We start from the raw sequence: 16119 nt of genomic DNA, 5'->3' as shown, positions 1-16119 counted from the left end.
CGTTATCTTAAACAACAATACTTTCTTAGACTTTTCAACTTCAGTTGAACCCAAGACAATGTGCTAAAAAGGCAATATAAATTTGACTAGGTCTACAATCACAAAATGCCATAACCTAGTGTCTTAAGGGGTGGAAATTTATTTTCTTACAGTTCTGGAGGCTAGAAGTCCACACTGAAGCTGCCAGCAGGTTTAGCTTCTGGCGAAGCCTCTTTCTCAGCTTGCAGAGGGTACATTCTCCTGTGTGTCCTCTCATGCTCTTGTCAATGGGCAAAGGTAGAATGAGAGAGTATTCTGGGGTCTCTTCCTCTCACAAGGACACCAGTCCTATCATGTAAGGACGCCACTCGTACAACATCATTTAACATTAGTTTCCTCCTTAAAGGCCCCATTCTAAATACACTTTCAGTGGAGTTTTGGGTTCAATATATGAGTTCTGAAGAAATACAGTGGAGCCCATAATACCCACTTAGTCATCTATTACTGCCTTAGAAATACTAATGCCTCACCATGAGGCAGTGGAACTGAACAAAACTTTTCTTGCTTCCCTAAGTCACAGAAAAGATTGCAGTTTGATTCCCTAGAGATTCCTTTGGTATTACAGAATACCATCTATGAAGTGTTTACTTGATCTGGAGTTGTATAATCTAATAACAGCTGGTTTTAATTACCTTTATTATAAATTGTACCAGAGACTTAATGATTAGGCTATTTGAGTTATCTTAAGAGTGAAAAATGGTCATATTTCCAGCCTGGTTTTATTTTAGAATATAGATGCTTTCCCTGATACTGAACTTCCTTATATACATTGTTACAAAACTCAAATTTGAGCAAATTATGATACACAAAATTTGCTGCAATTTAGTACTAATTGAACTATTAAACTATAATAAAATGAAGTGTATTATGTTGATTTGAAATGAAGAAGGTGAACTTTTAGATCCATCAACCGGATGCTTCAGAATATTCCCCTTTTAGTCTAGTTCAGGAATTTAACCCCTAAAAACTAGTTTTTAAATTTTTTGAAGTTATAATACCCTTGTACTTCATTTTTAAGCTCTATAATCTAGCTTTTAATTTTAATTAATAGAGATTATTTGAAAGAAAAACAAATTTCGCATATCTGCTGTTACCTTCTTTTTTCAATGATCATTCAAGAGAAGCTTGATGGAACTCATTTTGAAGCTGTCACTTTGAATATTACCATATTAGTCTTCTCAGATTGCCATAACAAAATATCACAGGTTAGGTAGGTTAAACAAAAGGAATGTATTTTCTCACAGATAATAGAGGCTAGAAGTCCAAAATACTGGCTCTTGTCCATTCATTTTTCTGGTGACTGTAACTGGTAATTTGCTTGTGGATATTTGGTAAATCCTAGCATGAGGGCTCAGTGAGGTTAGCAGCCAGTGATGTTCTTTAGGAAGGGTTTTCTGTTCTCATTTCTGTTATTTCCTAGTTGGTGGTTGGTGTAGTGGAGATGCCATTTCCAGTGTTGAACGATATGATCCACAGACCAATGAATGGAGAATGGTAGCTTCAATGAGTAAAAGGCGATGTGGAGTTGGGGTCAGTGTTCTTGATGACCTGTTATATGCAGTAGGAGGCCACGATGGATCCTCTTATCTCAACAGTGTTGAAAGGTGAGCGTTTTACATTTTTTTCCATACTTTTCCTATAATGTCATTTAAGATGTTACTTAGGAAACAGATGTGATTTATTGTTTCAATATTACATCTGTGTCACCAGCTGGCAGCCTAGACCATTAACATGACATCAAGTCCTTTATAAACTGACCTCTTATTTTTCTAGTCCCTCTCTCATTGGACACAGCCATCCACTAAACATGCCACTATAGGCACAACTTTCCTGCAGTTCTTTGGATATGCTGCCTTCCATAGCTTTTCCCTTACATGTATGCATGCTGTTCTTTCTTCCCTGGAATATTTCCCCCTAAGGCTTACAAATCCTTCAAGAGTCAAGCTGTTCCTTCCCACATAAATCCTTCTCTGACTGTACAGATGAGTTGCTCATCCCTCTGCTGTTTCCTAAGTATTTTGAACATGCTTGTACATATCAATCACATTGTGATATAACTGTTAAAGTCTCTTTTCGCATCGTACTTGGTGTAGTGAAAATCTGCAGTGACTGAGATAGTTTCTTCTCACATTTTTTTTATTAAGTATGGTAATTTACAGTGTTTCTTGGTATTTCTATAACACACCTTTTGAAACCTGCAGTAGATCAGATTCTAGGTACATAGATGGTATAGCTAAACAAAACAGGAATCAGTTCCATTGAAGTGGGCAAGGTATGCAGGGAGAACAACACTCAAAAATAAACCAATAACTTAAAGACATTATTAAATATTTGTAACTTTAACAATTAAACACACACACACACACACACACACACACATATGGAAAATGCAACTACAGTGGCAATCAGGTAAATTTATGTGAATGTTCTAAAGATGGATTTGAAAAGAAAGATGGGCTGGGAATGTGGCTGAGTGGTACAGTGTACCTAGCATGCATGAAGCCCTGGGTTCGATTCCTCAGTACCACATAAACAGAAAAAGCCAGAAAGTGGCACTGTAGCTCAAATAGTAGAGTGCCAGCCTTGCGCAAAAGAAGCTCAGGGACTGTGTCCAGGCCCTGAGTTCAAGCCCCAGGACTGGCAAAAAATAAGAAAGATGAACATGACTGCTGGGCATGCTAGTGCATGTCTCTGTAACTCCAGCTATTATGAGGCTAAGAAAGAAAGATCTTGAGTTTGAGACCAGCCTGGGCTTCATAGGGAAAATCTGGGAGGGAGGAAAGGAAAGAAAAGAATAATAAAGGTGAATCATGCTTTAAATCAGTGAGGAAAAAGGAAAGGGTAAAACAATGAGGGAAAAAAAACAATTAAGTTTTCAAAAGAAAAATTGGTGTTGCAACAAAAGAGCAATCTGATATGATTTTGATGTTTCTTGTTTTGTTTTTTGTAGTGCTTGGGATCAAACTGAAGGCTTTGTACATGCTAAGCAAGACCCCACCACTGAGCTACACTCCCTCCCAAAACTGATAATCAGCCTAGGACAATTATCAGTAAGAGAATGATTAAGTAATAGATGGCATATAGAATGTAGTAAAATAGTTCAGAGGAAGAGTTTCAAGCTATGTTTCAAGCATATCTGGATCCTAAAAATACATTGCGAAAACAGTGCTTGCTTTGTAATACTATTATGTAAAGAAAACATGCTTGCATATAAAGAAATATGTATAGGTAAACATATATAAGTGAATATAATAGGTATGTATTTTACTGAAAACAATCTAGTAGAGTTTATGTAAAACCAAAATGGGAAGAGATCTGAGTTCAGGTGAAATTCAAAGGAGACCTGAGCCTTATCAATAACATTCTGGCTTTTTTTAAAAGACAGTATATTCATATATATAAATTGTTTAAGTAAAACTAAATTTCAAAAAACAAGAATCAGGGGTTGGGAGCCGGGTGCCAGTAGCTCACAATTCTAATTCTAATTCCTCAGGAAGCTGAGATCTGGAGGATAGAGGCTGGAAGCCAGCCCAGGCACAGAAGTTCACAGCAAAAAGCGAGGCTAGAGATGAAAGTGACTACTGGGCATACCAGTGTATGCCTGTATAATTCCAGCCATCAGGAGGAATTAATAGAGGTGTCAGCAAAGCAAGCAAGTTAAACAAGTGCAACCCTGAGTTCAAACCCTAATATGGCACCCATAAAAGAAGAGGAAGAAGAGCTGGCATGTGGCTCAGTGGTAGAGTGATTTGCCTAGCATATGTGTGGCCCTGGATTCAATCCTCAGCACCAAAAAAAGAATATACACACATACACACCTACACACAATTAGATTGTCCTCTACTTTCATTATTAATCAACCTATTCTTTGGGGAAAGAATATATATTATAGGGCTGGGAAGGTGGCTTAGTGGTAGAGCGCTTGCCTTGCATGCCTGAGGCCCTGGGTTCAATTCCTCAGCACCACATAAGCAAAAAGAAAAAAGCCGGAAGTGGTGCTGTGGCTCAAGTGGTAGAGCACTAGCCTTGAGCTGAAGAGCTGAGGGACAGCGCCCAGGCCCAGAGTTCAGGCCCCACGACTGGACCAAAAAAAAAAAAAAAGAATATATATTATATAAATGCTTTGATTTATATAGTCTGTTTTCTATTATGTAATATAACCTCTGCTCTTGATGTGTTTTTTTGCAGATATGACCCCAAAACAAACCAGTGGAGTAGTGACGTGGCCCCTACAAGCACCTGCAGGACCAGTGTCGGTGTAGCAGTGCTTGGAGGCTTTCTCTATGCTGTGGGTGGCCAGGATGGTGTTTCTTGCCTCAACATTGTTGAGAGGTGATTTTTTTAAACTTTTTTTTTTAAGGCCATACAGGAATTTAGGTTTTGAGACATGATCTCACTCTGTAGCCCAACACTTCAATTTCATTCTCCTGTGTACTGGGATTACAGGAGCATGTGCCATACCCAGGTTATGGTTCTTTAAAATCAGCAGTTATGGCCAGGCACCAGTGGCTCATGCCTGAGCTCAGGCTCAGGAGGCTGAGATCTAAGGATCACAGTTCAAAGCCAGTCTGGGCAAGAAAGCTCATAAGACTCTTTTCTCTAATTGAATTACAGAAAAAGCCAGAAGTGGCACTATTGCTCAAGTGGTAGAGTGCTAGCCTTGAGCAAAAGGAGCTCAAGGACAGTGCCTAGCTCCAGAGTTCAAGCCTCAGGACTGGCAAATAAAAAAATCAACAATGGGCTGGGAATGTGGCCTAGTGGTAGAGTGCTTGCCTACCATGCATGAAGCCTTGGGTTCGATTCCTCAGTACTACATAAACAGAAAAATCCGGAAGTGGCACTGTGGCTCAAGTGGTAGAATGCTAGCCTTGAGCAAAAGAAGCTCAGGGACAGTGGCCAGGCCCTGAGTTCAAGCCCCAGGACTGGCAAAAAAAAAAAAATCAACAGTTACAGCTGAATTTAGGACAGTAAAAGGTCTCCTACTCAATGGATTTCTCATATACTTTCAGGAAAAATTTATAGCTAATCTTAAAATCTAGAAGTAAAGATTTTTTAAATCTTTAATTTCTTTTTAGTTGACTGTTTATTATGGTGAGCAACATGTGTGAAGTATGTAATCCTTATAGAATGGTTAAATTAATGTTTGTATTACCTCACATACTTACACTTTTGTAGTAAATACTCTTAAAGTCTACTCTCATAGCAGTTTTCAGTGCACATTTGTTAATAACTGTGTCATCATATTGTACATTAGAGCTCTGAAACTTATTCCTGAAGCTTTATATGCTTTAACCAGAATCTCCCTGATCTTGCCTAGTAGAGAGACAGCCCAGTAGAGAATAGAGACTATTCTATAACTTAAACCTTTTTAGATTCCACATGTAAGGTTGTACATGTAAGATTCCACACGTAAGATTGTACAGGATTTTACCTTCCATGTCTGGCTTATTTCACTTAATGTAATAGACTCCAGGTTGTCACAAAAGGCAAGATTTTTGCCTTTTTTAAAGTTTGAATAGGTGTGTGTGTGTGTGTGTGTGTGTGTGTGTGTGTGTGTGTGTGTGTGTGTGTGTGTGTGTGTGTGTGAGAGAGAGAGAGAGAGAGAGAGAGAGAGAGCGAGAGAGAGATTTTTTTAATTAAGTCTTTGTGATTTCAACCTTATGGAAACAATGTCAGTTAATAAGCACATGGTGTCTCATTGCAGGTATGACCCAAAGGAGAACAAATGGACTCGGGTGGCTTCTATGAGCACTAGAAGACTAGGCGTGGCTGTGGCTGTATTGGGAGGGTTCTTATATGCTGTAGGTGGTTCCGATGGGACATCTCCACTCAACACAGGTTAGTCCCTCCCAAAGTCTGCCTGGTCTCCCAAAGCAACACATTTTTCTGAGGATACTCTCCCTACAAAAAGTAAGAAGTTCAGTTTATCCAATAATAAAAATGCTTTCTTTTCTCTCTAGAAGAGTGCAACTTCTCTGCAGTCATACTCTTCTAGCACATTCCCCAAATATCTTTCTCTTCTGCTTCATAAAGTTACTATAAATTTAGGGTGAATAAAGATCTGCTTCTGAATATTTCTGCCCACAATCACCAGCTCTCCTCAAAGAGAAAGACAGAGACAGAGAATTATTTAATCTGAGAGTAAACCAAAACTTGAAACAAGATACAGGTTTGTTAGTCCTTTCTATTTTAATAACAGTTTTTCCCTAAGGATATTCTCAATGTGGAACTGGCATCAGAGTCATACATCTTGTCACATATCTTATTTGGTTTTCAATAACTTAAAACTGTACTAGGTTATAGGCAAATAAATACAAAGAAGAGAGTTGTCTGATTATAACAACGGTGTATTGGTACTGAACATATAATCCAGGCACTGGATTATATGCTAAAGAGTGTGAGGCTGTAGTTTATGTAGCTAATTAATCATCCAGCCAAAGGTAGAACTCTCTAGCACATGTCCTCTACCATAAGACACCTAGAAAACATTTTCTTGATGAGTGTATATGTGGCATTTTCTAAAGGTATACAAGTCCTTCTTAAAAGCAAAAAACAAATGGCTTATTAAAAATACATTACCACAATTTCGGTGGCTATGAAGAAAACAAGAGGTGAGAAGAGCTGGTTGAACGGTCACTTCTTGCTCTTTCTTTTTACTACAGTGGAGCGCTACAATCCTCAGGAAAACAGATGGCACACCATCGCCCCTATGGGCACTCGGAGGAAGCACCTAGGCTGTGCCGTGTATCAGGACATGATCTATGCCGTAGGAGGGAGAGATGACACCACAGAGCTCAGCAGCGCCGAGAGATACAACCCCAGAACCAACCAGTGGTCTCCAGTGGTGGCCATGACATCTCGCCGTAGTGGAGTAAGTGCTCAGCTACTGAGAGCTTTAACTCTGAAAAACAGGCACTGAGGAGTCCTGGCAGAAGGAATCTGAAATAGAGTGTGCTAGAATAGTGAGGAGGTGAACCGTGTTATTTTGTCAGTTGTCTTAGCTGTGCTGCTGGGACACATTTAAGCAAGACAGTCCTCGCTAAATTTATACTAGAAAAATCAGACTGACTTTATTGCTTTTAACTCCAGTAGTTAAATGTCTTATATCCATTTATATCTTTAATTAAATAGTTAATTTTTTAGTTATCTTGTGTCCTAGACTTCTCTGGAAGGCATTTTCTTACACGTCACCTAATTAACTTCATATCTATTAAGCTAAATATTCTTAGAAAACTTTTCTAGTGGGTGAGATTCATTGGAACATATAAACATGGAAATGTAACAAGGAACCTATGCATAACTAATGTACGCTAATAAAAATGTTTTTAAAAACATTTCTAGCTAAAGCTGGGTTCCGATGGCTAACACCTGTAATCCTAGCTACTCAGGAGGCTGATATCTAAGGATTGCAGTTCAGATCCAGCCCGGGCAGGAAACTCGGTGAGACTCTTATTTCCAGTAAACTACCAGAAAACCAGAAGTGGCACTGTGGCTCAGGTGTTAGAGCACTAGCCTTGAGCTGAAAAGCTGAGGGACAATGCCCAGGCCCAGAGTTCAAGCCCTATGACCGACAAAATTGTATACTTATACAAATGTTTAGGCAAACACCTAACTGGCCCCTCTACCAGACTTCACAGACTGGCTTATCATTTACATATAGACCATATTTGACTAACCTTTGTCATACTGTGGACCGTGACTGACCGGTACCCACAAGAGACTTCCAGCATGGAGCATATAATTCAGCTCAGTGAAATGCAACCCTAGAACAATTGGCTTAGTGAGGTTTCGGGTGCCCCTCTTTGTAGGACATGTCCACAACAAGAAAGAAGGGAGCAGATCTGTACCCAAAGCCTCCATGAGGATAACAGGGAATATATTCTGCATTGCATAAACCAAGGAACGCCACTGGAAGGTATCAGCAAGTCAAAGCAGTTACATATATGTGGCTTTTTAATCACTCTAGTCAATTCTTGGTCATATTCCCAATATTTTTACCGCTACATCCTGTTGATGATATTTTCACTTGTTTATTAAGTATTTATTTAAGTGCTGTTCTGAGAAAACAAAAATGAGTATGATATGGTTTCCCTCCTCAAGTAGCTCCCAGTTTAGTCAAACTGATAGTAAATAACCACAGAAGTGGCACGTGTATACGGAAGAACATGAGCAGGTGTGCTCAGTGCTTTGGAAATAAGAGGGAACAACCTACCAGAGACAGTTACATGCATGCTAGGTCAGGAAGGAAGAATATGGTTTTTAGAAGAGGAACAGAAAACAACCTGCCAAGGAACATGTTCAGAAGCATGAAGTATGAAAAAATGTGTGGTATTTTAGGCTGGCAGTCAATCCAGCTCTACTGCTGCATTGAGTAAGTTAAGAGAAGAAGGGAAAATGTAGGAAGTGAGGCTAAACTGGTGGCCTCTAACAGATTTCTGAAAAGCATGAATAATGTTAAGGACTTCAGTCTTAAGCTTTAGGCAAGAGAGAGGCAAAGAGTAGTGACATCATGGTTAGATTTGTATTTTGTTTTGTTTTTGTCAGTCCTGGGGCTTAAACTCTCAGCCTGAGCACTGTCCCTGATCCAGTCTGTGCTCAAGGCTAGCACTCTACCACTTGAGCTTGAGCCATAGCACCACTTGGGCTTTTTCTGTATATGTGGTGCTGAGGAATTGAACCCAGGACTTCATGCATGCTAGGCAAGCACTCTACCACTAAGCCACATTCCCAGTCCTAGATTTGTATTTTAAAAGAGAATTTTAGTAGCAAGTTAGAAAGTGGATTTGAGTGTATTTTAAAAATTCCCTTTGGATTTAAAAAAATATTTTCTTTAGGTAGTTGTACAAAGGAGTTTCCATTCAACAGAGCAGTCTATGAATACAATGTCTCTTGATTAATGTCACCCTTTTAACATTCTCATACCTACCTCTCTCAACCCAGCCATTCCCTCGTTTTTTAATATTTTTTTTTCAGTCACGGGTCTTAAATTCTGAGCCTGGGCACTGTCCCTCAGCTCTTCAGCTCAAGGCGAGCACTCTAACACTTGAGCCACACTACCACTTCCGGTTTTCTGGTGGTAAGTTGAAGATAAGAGTCTCTATAGACTTTACTGTCTGGGCTGGCTTTGAACCGTGATCCTAAGATCTCACCCTCCTGAGTAGCTAGAATTACAGGTGTGAGCCACTGGCACCTGGCTCATTTTTCTTATTTTTTAGGTTATGTATTAGAATTTTTTGCTATTTACCAAAGCAGTTTATGTATATTGTGTATTTTTGATCTGGGTTATCCCTTCAACTTCTTCTCCCCGCTTCTACCTACTGTTTTCCTTACTTTTCTTAGTTCTGTGTTATATACAATGCATGCTTGCCTGCATCCTACTTATTTCCCCCACTTATTCTACCTCTTTACCCCTCCTCCATTGCAAGTACCCATTTCCTAGTACTCATTTTGTTAGGCTTTGACTTCATCTTTCTAAAGAATTATACTGTGTGCATCCTCCATATTTCAATGCCATCCAGTGTGTTTACTTCTAGATTTATAGGCACATTCTTACTCCTGCTAATGAGGGAAACAATGTCACATGTGTTTCTCTGGGTCTAGCTTACTTCATTTAACATAATCCCCTCCAAGTCTTTCCATTTCCTTACAAATGGTGTCATTCTTTAATGGATGAGTAGAAATCTACACTTTCATGGTCCATTCCTCCACTGAGGAGCATCTGGGTTGATTCCATATCTTGGCTATGGTAGATAATGCTGCAATGAACATGGTTGTGGTGGCTTTGGTGGATCCTTGTTTGTGCTCTATGGGATAAATGCCCAGAAGTGGTTATAGGGAAGCTCTATGTTTAGATTTTTGAGGACCCTCCATTCTGTTTTCCAGAGTGGTTGAACAAGTTTGCATTCCAACTAACAGTGTTGCATGCTACCATTTGTTATTGTTAGTTTTCTTGATAATGGCCATTCTAACAGTGGTGAAATAGAATTGCAGTATTTTGATTTGCATTTCCTTTATGGGCAGAGATCTTGAGCATTTTTTCATGTGTCTTTTGGTCATATTTACTTCTTCTGAGAAGTCTCTCTTTAGGTCATTAGCCCACTTATTAATTGGATTGTTGTTTCTTTGAGGTTTTTTTTTTTCATGATCTTGATATTTTCTTTTCTTGCATTTTTTATTGTTATTGTAAAGGTGATATACAAAGGGGTTAGTTAAATAAGTCAGATAGAGAGTACATTCCTTTTTGAACAGTGTCACTCTTTCCCTTGCTGTTTTTCCTTCCTATCCCCATCTACAAGTTGTATAGTTCATTTTCAACATAGTGTCTAATGAATAACACTACTGCATTCGTTCACCCTTTGTCCCACCATTTCTGTGTCCCTCCTTGCTTTTCCAAAGACAGATAAATGAACCAATAATACAAAAGGAAAACAAAAACAGAAACAAGGGGAAAAAACCCCTCTTGTTTCCATTTCCTGGAGTTCATGTTGATAAATACTATTTTCTACGATCAGATTCACACAAAGTGAGACCAAAGGAGTTTTATTTTTTGAGGATTCAATTTGAGCTCTAAGTATAGTTTGGATATCAGGCCCTTGTCTGATGCATAGCTGGTAAAAAATCTCCCATTCTGTGATCTATTTAGCTTGTTAGCTATGTCCTTTGCTGTGCAGAAACTTTTGATATAGTCCCATTTATCAATTCTTTGATTTGTTGTGTTTCTGGATTTTTACTTAGAAAGTTTTGACCTGTACCCAGTAGCTCTAGTGTTTCCCCTACCCTTTCCTGTAAAAGTTTCATAGTTTCTGGATTCATATTGAAGACTGTGATCCATTTTGAATTGATGCTGATCCAAGGTGATCTATGGGTATCTAGTTTCAGTTTTCTACACATGGATATCCAGTTTTGCCAGCAGCATTTGTTGAAGAGGCTATCTTTCTTCCAGATTATATTTTTGGCTCCTTTATCAAATATTAGATGGCTATAGGTGTGTGGGTTCATTTCTGGATCTTTTATTCTGTCCCATTGGTCCTCAGGCCTATTTTTGTACCAGTACCAGTGGGTACTAACTCTCTAACTGTAAGAGTTTAGTGATTGGTATTGTTATTCTTCCAATACTGTTCTGCCTGCTAAGGATTGCTCTTGCTATTTGGGGTCTTTTGTTATTCCATATGAATTTTTGGATTGCTTTATCTCTTTTGTTGTTGGGATTTTGATGAATATTGCATTGGAATTTTGTGTATATACTGTGATTGAATTGAATAATTCTCATATTTCATGGGCTTTTGTTGTTACTTTCTTCCTCTGTGCTCAAGTAAGCCAGAATGCTATAAAGAATTAAATCAATTTGTCTTGGAGCCATGTCAAATTCCCCAGTATTTATCTTGACTCTTCAGCAGCCATTGTGCTCTGGTCTTTCAGGTTGGCCTGGCCGTGGTCAATGGACAGCTCATGGCAGTAGGAGGATTCGATGGCACAACATACTTGAAGACCATTGAGGTTTTTGATCCTGATGCCAATACGTGGAGGTAACCTTGCTATGCTGCAAACCTCCTCACTATTGACTTGCAATCTTGAGCTTGAGCTAGCTCATAACCATCCACATGGAGATGGTCTGTGCACTGACATCTCTCTTATAGTGCTTTGAAGTAGTCTAAAGTAACTCAGATTTGGTAGCTTATTTGACTTGAATGTTCTGAAGTGACTGATACCTTACAGAATAAGAAAAACCGGGGGGGGGGGGGAGTTGGGGGAGGAGGAGAGGGGAGGCGAAGTCCCTTCTATCCCAATTATTTAAGCTGAGGAAACAGTAGCATTGAGGAAAATGTTTGTTTTTAAGTTGGAAAATCTGATTTAGTTTTTATCTTTGCAGGTTATATGGCGGAATGAATTACCGTCGGCTGGGAGGTGGTGTAGGAGTCATTAAAATGACACATTGTGAATCTCACATATGGTGAGCATGTGGAAGAAAGTCTTGCATATGCTCCTCTATATTCAGAAGAGCTTGACTTTGGAGCTTTAAACAGCTTGAGAAAACATTAGAACAAATTTTATTCTTTGCTGGTGCCTCAACATATGGAAATACAAAGTTCATGATAGTACTTCACCTGCAAGATGCCACCTTTGCACAATAATTTTCCACTCCATGCAGAATATTTATTTTGAGTTTTAACTTATCATGATGTTTTAGTTTATTTTAGCTTGGGTTCTTTGTAGATTTTTTTTTTATGTTGTTTTGTCTTCTTCCTCCCATGAAAAAAAGACAAAAAAATTCCAAGTACCAAAATTTACTTTGTTTTTAAGATGTTGATTTAATTTTGAAAGTGCTGGTAAGGGCATACTATGTTTGATCTGGTTGGTATTGCTACAAGACACTCCATCCATAGGATTCCACTCCATAAGGACTGCTAATAATGAACACAGGTCTACAATGCTAGCCTATCTTCTTTCTTACACTAAGTACCAGAAGACTTGAAACTCTACAAGAAGCAAAAACAAACACAGAAACAACTCATTAAGTAGTACAATTCAAAAGGAATACTACATCAATAAAAGCAGGACTCTGATGCAACAATTTTTTGTCAGTGGGTCATATTGTCTCCTACATGAACTTGTTTTCCAGTCTTTCATCTTTTAAAAACTAATACTGTTCTCATGGACTTTCTGCTAGATCTATCTAGACCATCGCTCAGTGCCTCTTATAAAAACAATTATGAGTCTCCTTCACTGTCTTGAGAATCTCCAAGTGGAATCATGTGCAACTCTGCAAGTTACTGCTCACAAATATTACTGCCTGCAGCAACCAAGGACCAGCGGGGAGAAGTATTCTCCTTGGCAGGAAGCTCTGTGCTACAGTTTAACTCCGTGCTCAGGCCTGGTGAAGCTAGACCACGCCGTTATTAACAGCCTCCCCAACAATGAAGTCTGCAGTCCATGTTAATGCTTGTAACACCAGCTGAGGCATGTCATCAGTACCTGAATTCTGTGCAAGCCGTATGTCACTATCTTCATTCTGTAAGGCCACTGTTACTGTTTCTCTCACATTGCACTTTCTGATGAGAAGTTAAAATTTTTAAGGAAGTAAATGATCATTTTTAGCTTTCTTTTTCCTCATTATAGTCATGTCCAATTTTTTCAGTATATTTTTGCAGGAAAACCTTTGAATGAGACTTTAACTGCAACCAAAAGGAATAGCCTCCACCTTCTCCCTCTCCCAATAACAAAAATGCGTGGCAACTTTTGTGTTTACATTTAAAGATCATTTGCACCTTTTTCAAGGAAAAAAATAAGTATTTGGTAAACAATTGTTTACATGTATCATTTATGCTTTTTTTCTAGCATGTATAACTTTTTTAAATAAAGGTAGCATTTACCACTAATTTTTTGATTGCTTTTTATGTTTGTACCTTTGCTATGTACTTTGGTTTTTCTGGTTTACATTATATATATTCTATATTAACCTACAAATGTTTCCTGCATTTAGAATCATGTAATTTTGAGCTGAAAGGATTAGCCATCTAACTCAAACCCACCTGTTATACTTGTCTAAGTCTGAAAACCAGGAAAGTCTGCCTAAAATTAGGTAATGATAGAAGTGACATTAGACATTAAGTATCAGTTTCCCAAACTCCCACTCCATTTCTGTTACGCTGCCATTGTAAGTTTAACTGAAGCATGGCCTGGAAGCAAAATAGACTAACACTCTGCTGTAATATGGATAGGAAATGTCCCTTAGAGGCCCATGTGTTAAAGACTTAGTCTCTAGCTCATTGCTCTATTAATTAGGAGGTGATGGAACCTGTAGGAAGTAGGGCCTGGGCTGGGAATGTGGTTTAGTGGTAGGAGTGCTTGCCTAGCATGCATGAAGCTCTGGGTTCAATTCCTCAGTACCACATACACAGAAAAAGCCGGAAGTGGCACTGTGGCTCAAGTGTGCTAGCCTTGAGCAAAAAGAAGCTTAGGGACAGTACTCAGGCCCTGAGTTCAAGCCTCAGGACTAGCAAAAAAAAAAAAAAAAAAAAGTAGGGCCTAGCTACCTAGGAGGAGGGGATTGGGAAATCATAGTTTGCGTCCAGCTCCTGCAAAAAATTCTTGAAATTCCATCTTAACCAACAGTTGGGTGCTTATAGCTATCCTGCTATCCTAGCATGAGGGAAGCAAAAGTAGGAAGATTGTAGCCTAGGATTACCTGGACAAATTGAGACTCTCCTATGGAAATAACCAATGCAAAAAGGGACTGGAAGCAAGGTGATAGTTGTATATATTTGAAGGAAAAGAAAAAAAATGTTAACCAAAGTTCTAAGGATTAAGCTGTTAGGAAGTCCTCAGAAGGAGCAATTCATATGGCAGTGATTGCATGGGCAGGAATATAGCTTAGGGTAAAGCCCCTAGTATGATTGGATCCTCCACCCCAAATTTAATAAACCCAGAGGTACAGTGCTGACCTAAGGGTTTTTGGTTTTGTTTTCTTCTACTGAAAACACACGCTAGGTTTACTGTGACTGAAAGGTACCCTTAACTGGTATTGCCATTTTTTTATGCAGAGTGATATCCACAACTCTAAAGTATGGAGGTTGGACTGGCATTCATTTATAAGTAAGTCTACTGAGCTGGGTGCCGGGGGGCTCACGCCTGTAGTCCTAGCTACTCTGGAGGCTGAGATCTGAGAATCCTGGTTCAAAGTCAGCCTGGGGAGGGAAAGCCCATGAGACTCTTCAGTTAACCACCAGAAAACTGGAAGTGGTGCTGTGGCTCAAGAGGCAGAGCACTTGCCTTGAGCTGAGGAGCTAAGGACAGCGCCCAGGCCCAGAGTTCAAGACCCACGACTGACAAAAAAATAAGTCTACCGAAGCTTAAAAAAGTTTAAATGACACGGTAGGAGCTGGACCTACAATCCTTGTCACCTGCCCCTCTATGTGCTGTCCACATTCCTATCTCTGGTATGATTGTTTTCCCACTTTCCATGTTTTGCTTCTTCTATGAACGAAGGCTTGGGTCTGAGTGACACCTGCCCCAGCCTCTCAGTCACTGCTGCCCTGACCAGTCAGTCATAGGGGATCCAGCAGCTGCCGCACAAGGAGGCCTCAAGCCAAAAAACTCAAAAGCTAAAGCAGGCCATAGAAATAGGCTCTAATTGGACAGCACTGCCAACTGAGGGAGAAAGAATTTAAAAGCAAGGAAGCTGTGGCACTGGGATCCCAAGGCAGTCACAGCAGTTGGTGAAGACTACGGGAGGAAGGAACATCCTCCAGACCTACTCTGGGCAGAACTGAGACGAAGTCCTGGATGACTCCTTGGCCTTTGAGTGTAACGTGCAGCCAGAAACCCATGAGAACAATCACATAAATTGATGAGAGAAGCGCTGTGCCATGAGTTGGCATGGAATATGGAGTGTTAACAAAATGTGACTCTGTTCTTGGGGGGGGGGGGGGGGGGGACATTACTTCTGTATGCTATAGTGTGTAAAACTTTTTACATAGTAGCAAATCTAGCTTCTTTGTGTACAAATGTAGGCTCATTCAGGTTTCATCTTTGTACCTCATTTCTTTGGGATTTAATGAGTGTTGTCTTTTCATATGTCTTTTAGATCAAGAAACATGTATTAATGTTGACTTTTTCTCTTTTAGATCTCATAGGAACAAACAAAACAATTGCAGTTCTTTGAAGAAAGTGCTACATGACACTTCTATTTATGTCCCTTAGGTCAGAACTTACTCATATGATTATCCCTATCAAAGGCTGGGAAAATGTCATCTCTCCTCTGGCAGCCAGGTGCTTCAGTCAAACCATAGAAGTGTCTGTTGCGTTCCCTCCTGAGTTTCACCTAGTACCACTCCATCCTCCCTTACTGTGCTCCAACCACACATACACTTCCTTGCTCCTCAGTGAGCCAAACTCTTACCTGTCTCAAGGCCCTTCTACTTGTGTTCCACCTCCTCAAATTTTCATATGGCAAATTTCTGCATCATTCAGGACCCAGCTCCAGTGTTCTTGCTTTGCTACTGCAAGTGAAGCATGCCCTACCTCAGACATCACTTTTCCTATTGCACTGCCTGATTTTCTTCACAGCACTTTGTCTCCATC

The 16119-nt window shown here is 39.6% G+C and overlaps 1 protein-coding gene across 1 annotated transcript in view; it reads left to right on the top strand.

Annotated features, from left to right (window-relative positions):
- Klhl20 (kelch like family member 20) overlaps positions 1-13412 on the top strand; it is a 30099-nt gene extending 16687 nt beyond the window's left edge. The window contains exons 7-12 of the mRNA XM_042674380.1: positions 1460-1643; positions 4228-4371; positions 5744-5877; positions 6702-6910; positions 11458-11564; positions 11909-13412. Coding sequence (XP_042530314.1) covers positions 1460-1643; positions 4228-4371; positions 5744-5877; positions 6702-6910; positions 11458-11564; positions 11909-11993 — 863 coding nt within the window. The 3' untranslated portion in view covers positions 11994-13412. The remainder of the gene's footprint in view (positions 1-1459; positions 1644-4227; positions 4372-5743; positions 5878-6701; positions 6911-11457; positions 11565-11908) is intronic.
- Positions 13413-16119: the final 2707 nt, after the last annotated feature.

The sequence above is a fragment of the Dipodomys spectabilis genome, unplaced genomic scaffold, assembly GCF_019054845.1.
Source record: "Dipodomys spectabilis isolate Male_0828 unplaced genomic scaffold, ASM1905484v1 ptg000019l, whole genome shotgun sequence".
Lineage (NCBI taxonomy): Eukaryota > Metazoa > Chordata > Mammalia > Rodentia > Heteromyidae > Dipodomys > Dipodomys spectabilis.
This window is presented reverse-complemented; position numbering and strand designations above follow the sequence as displayed.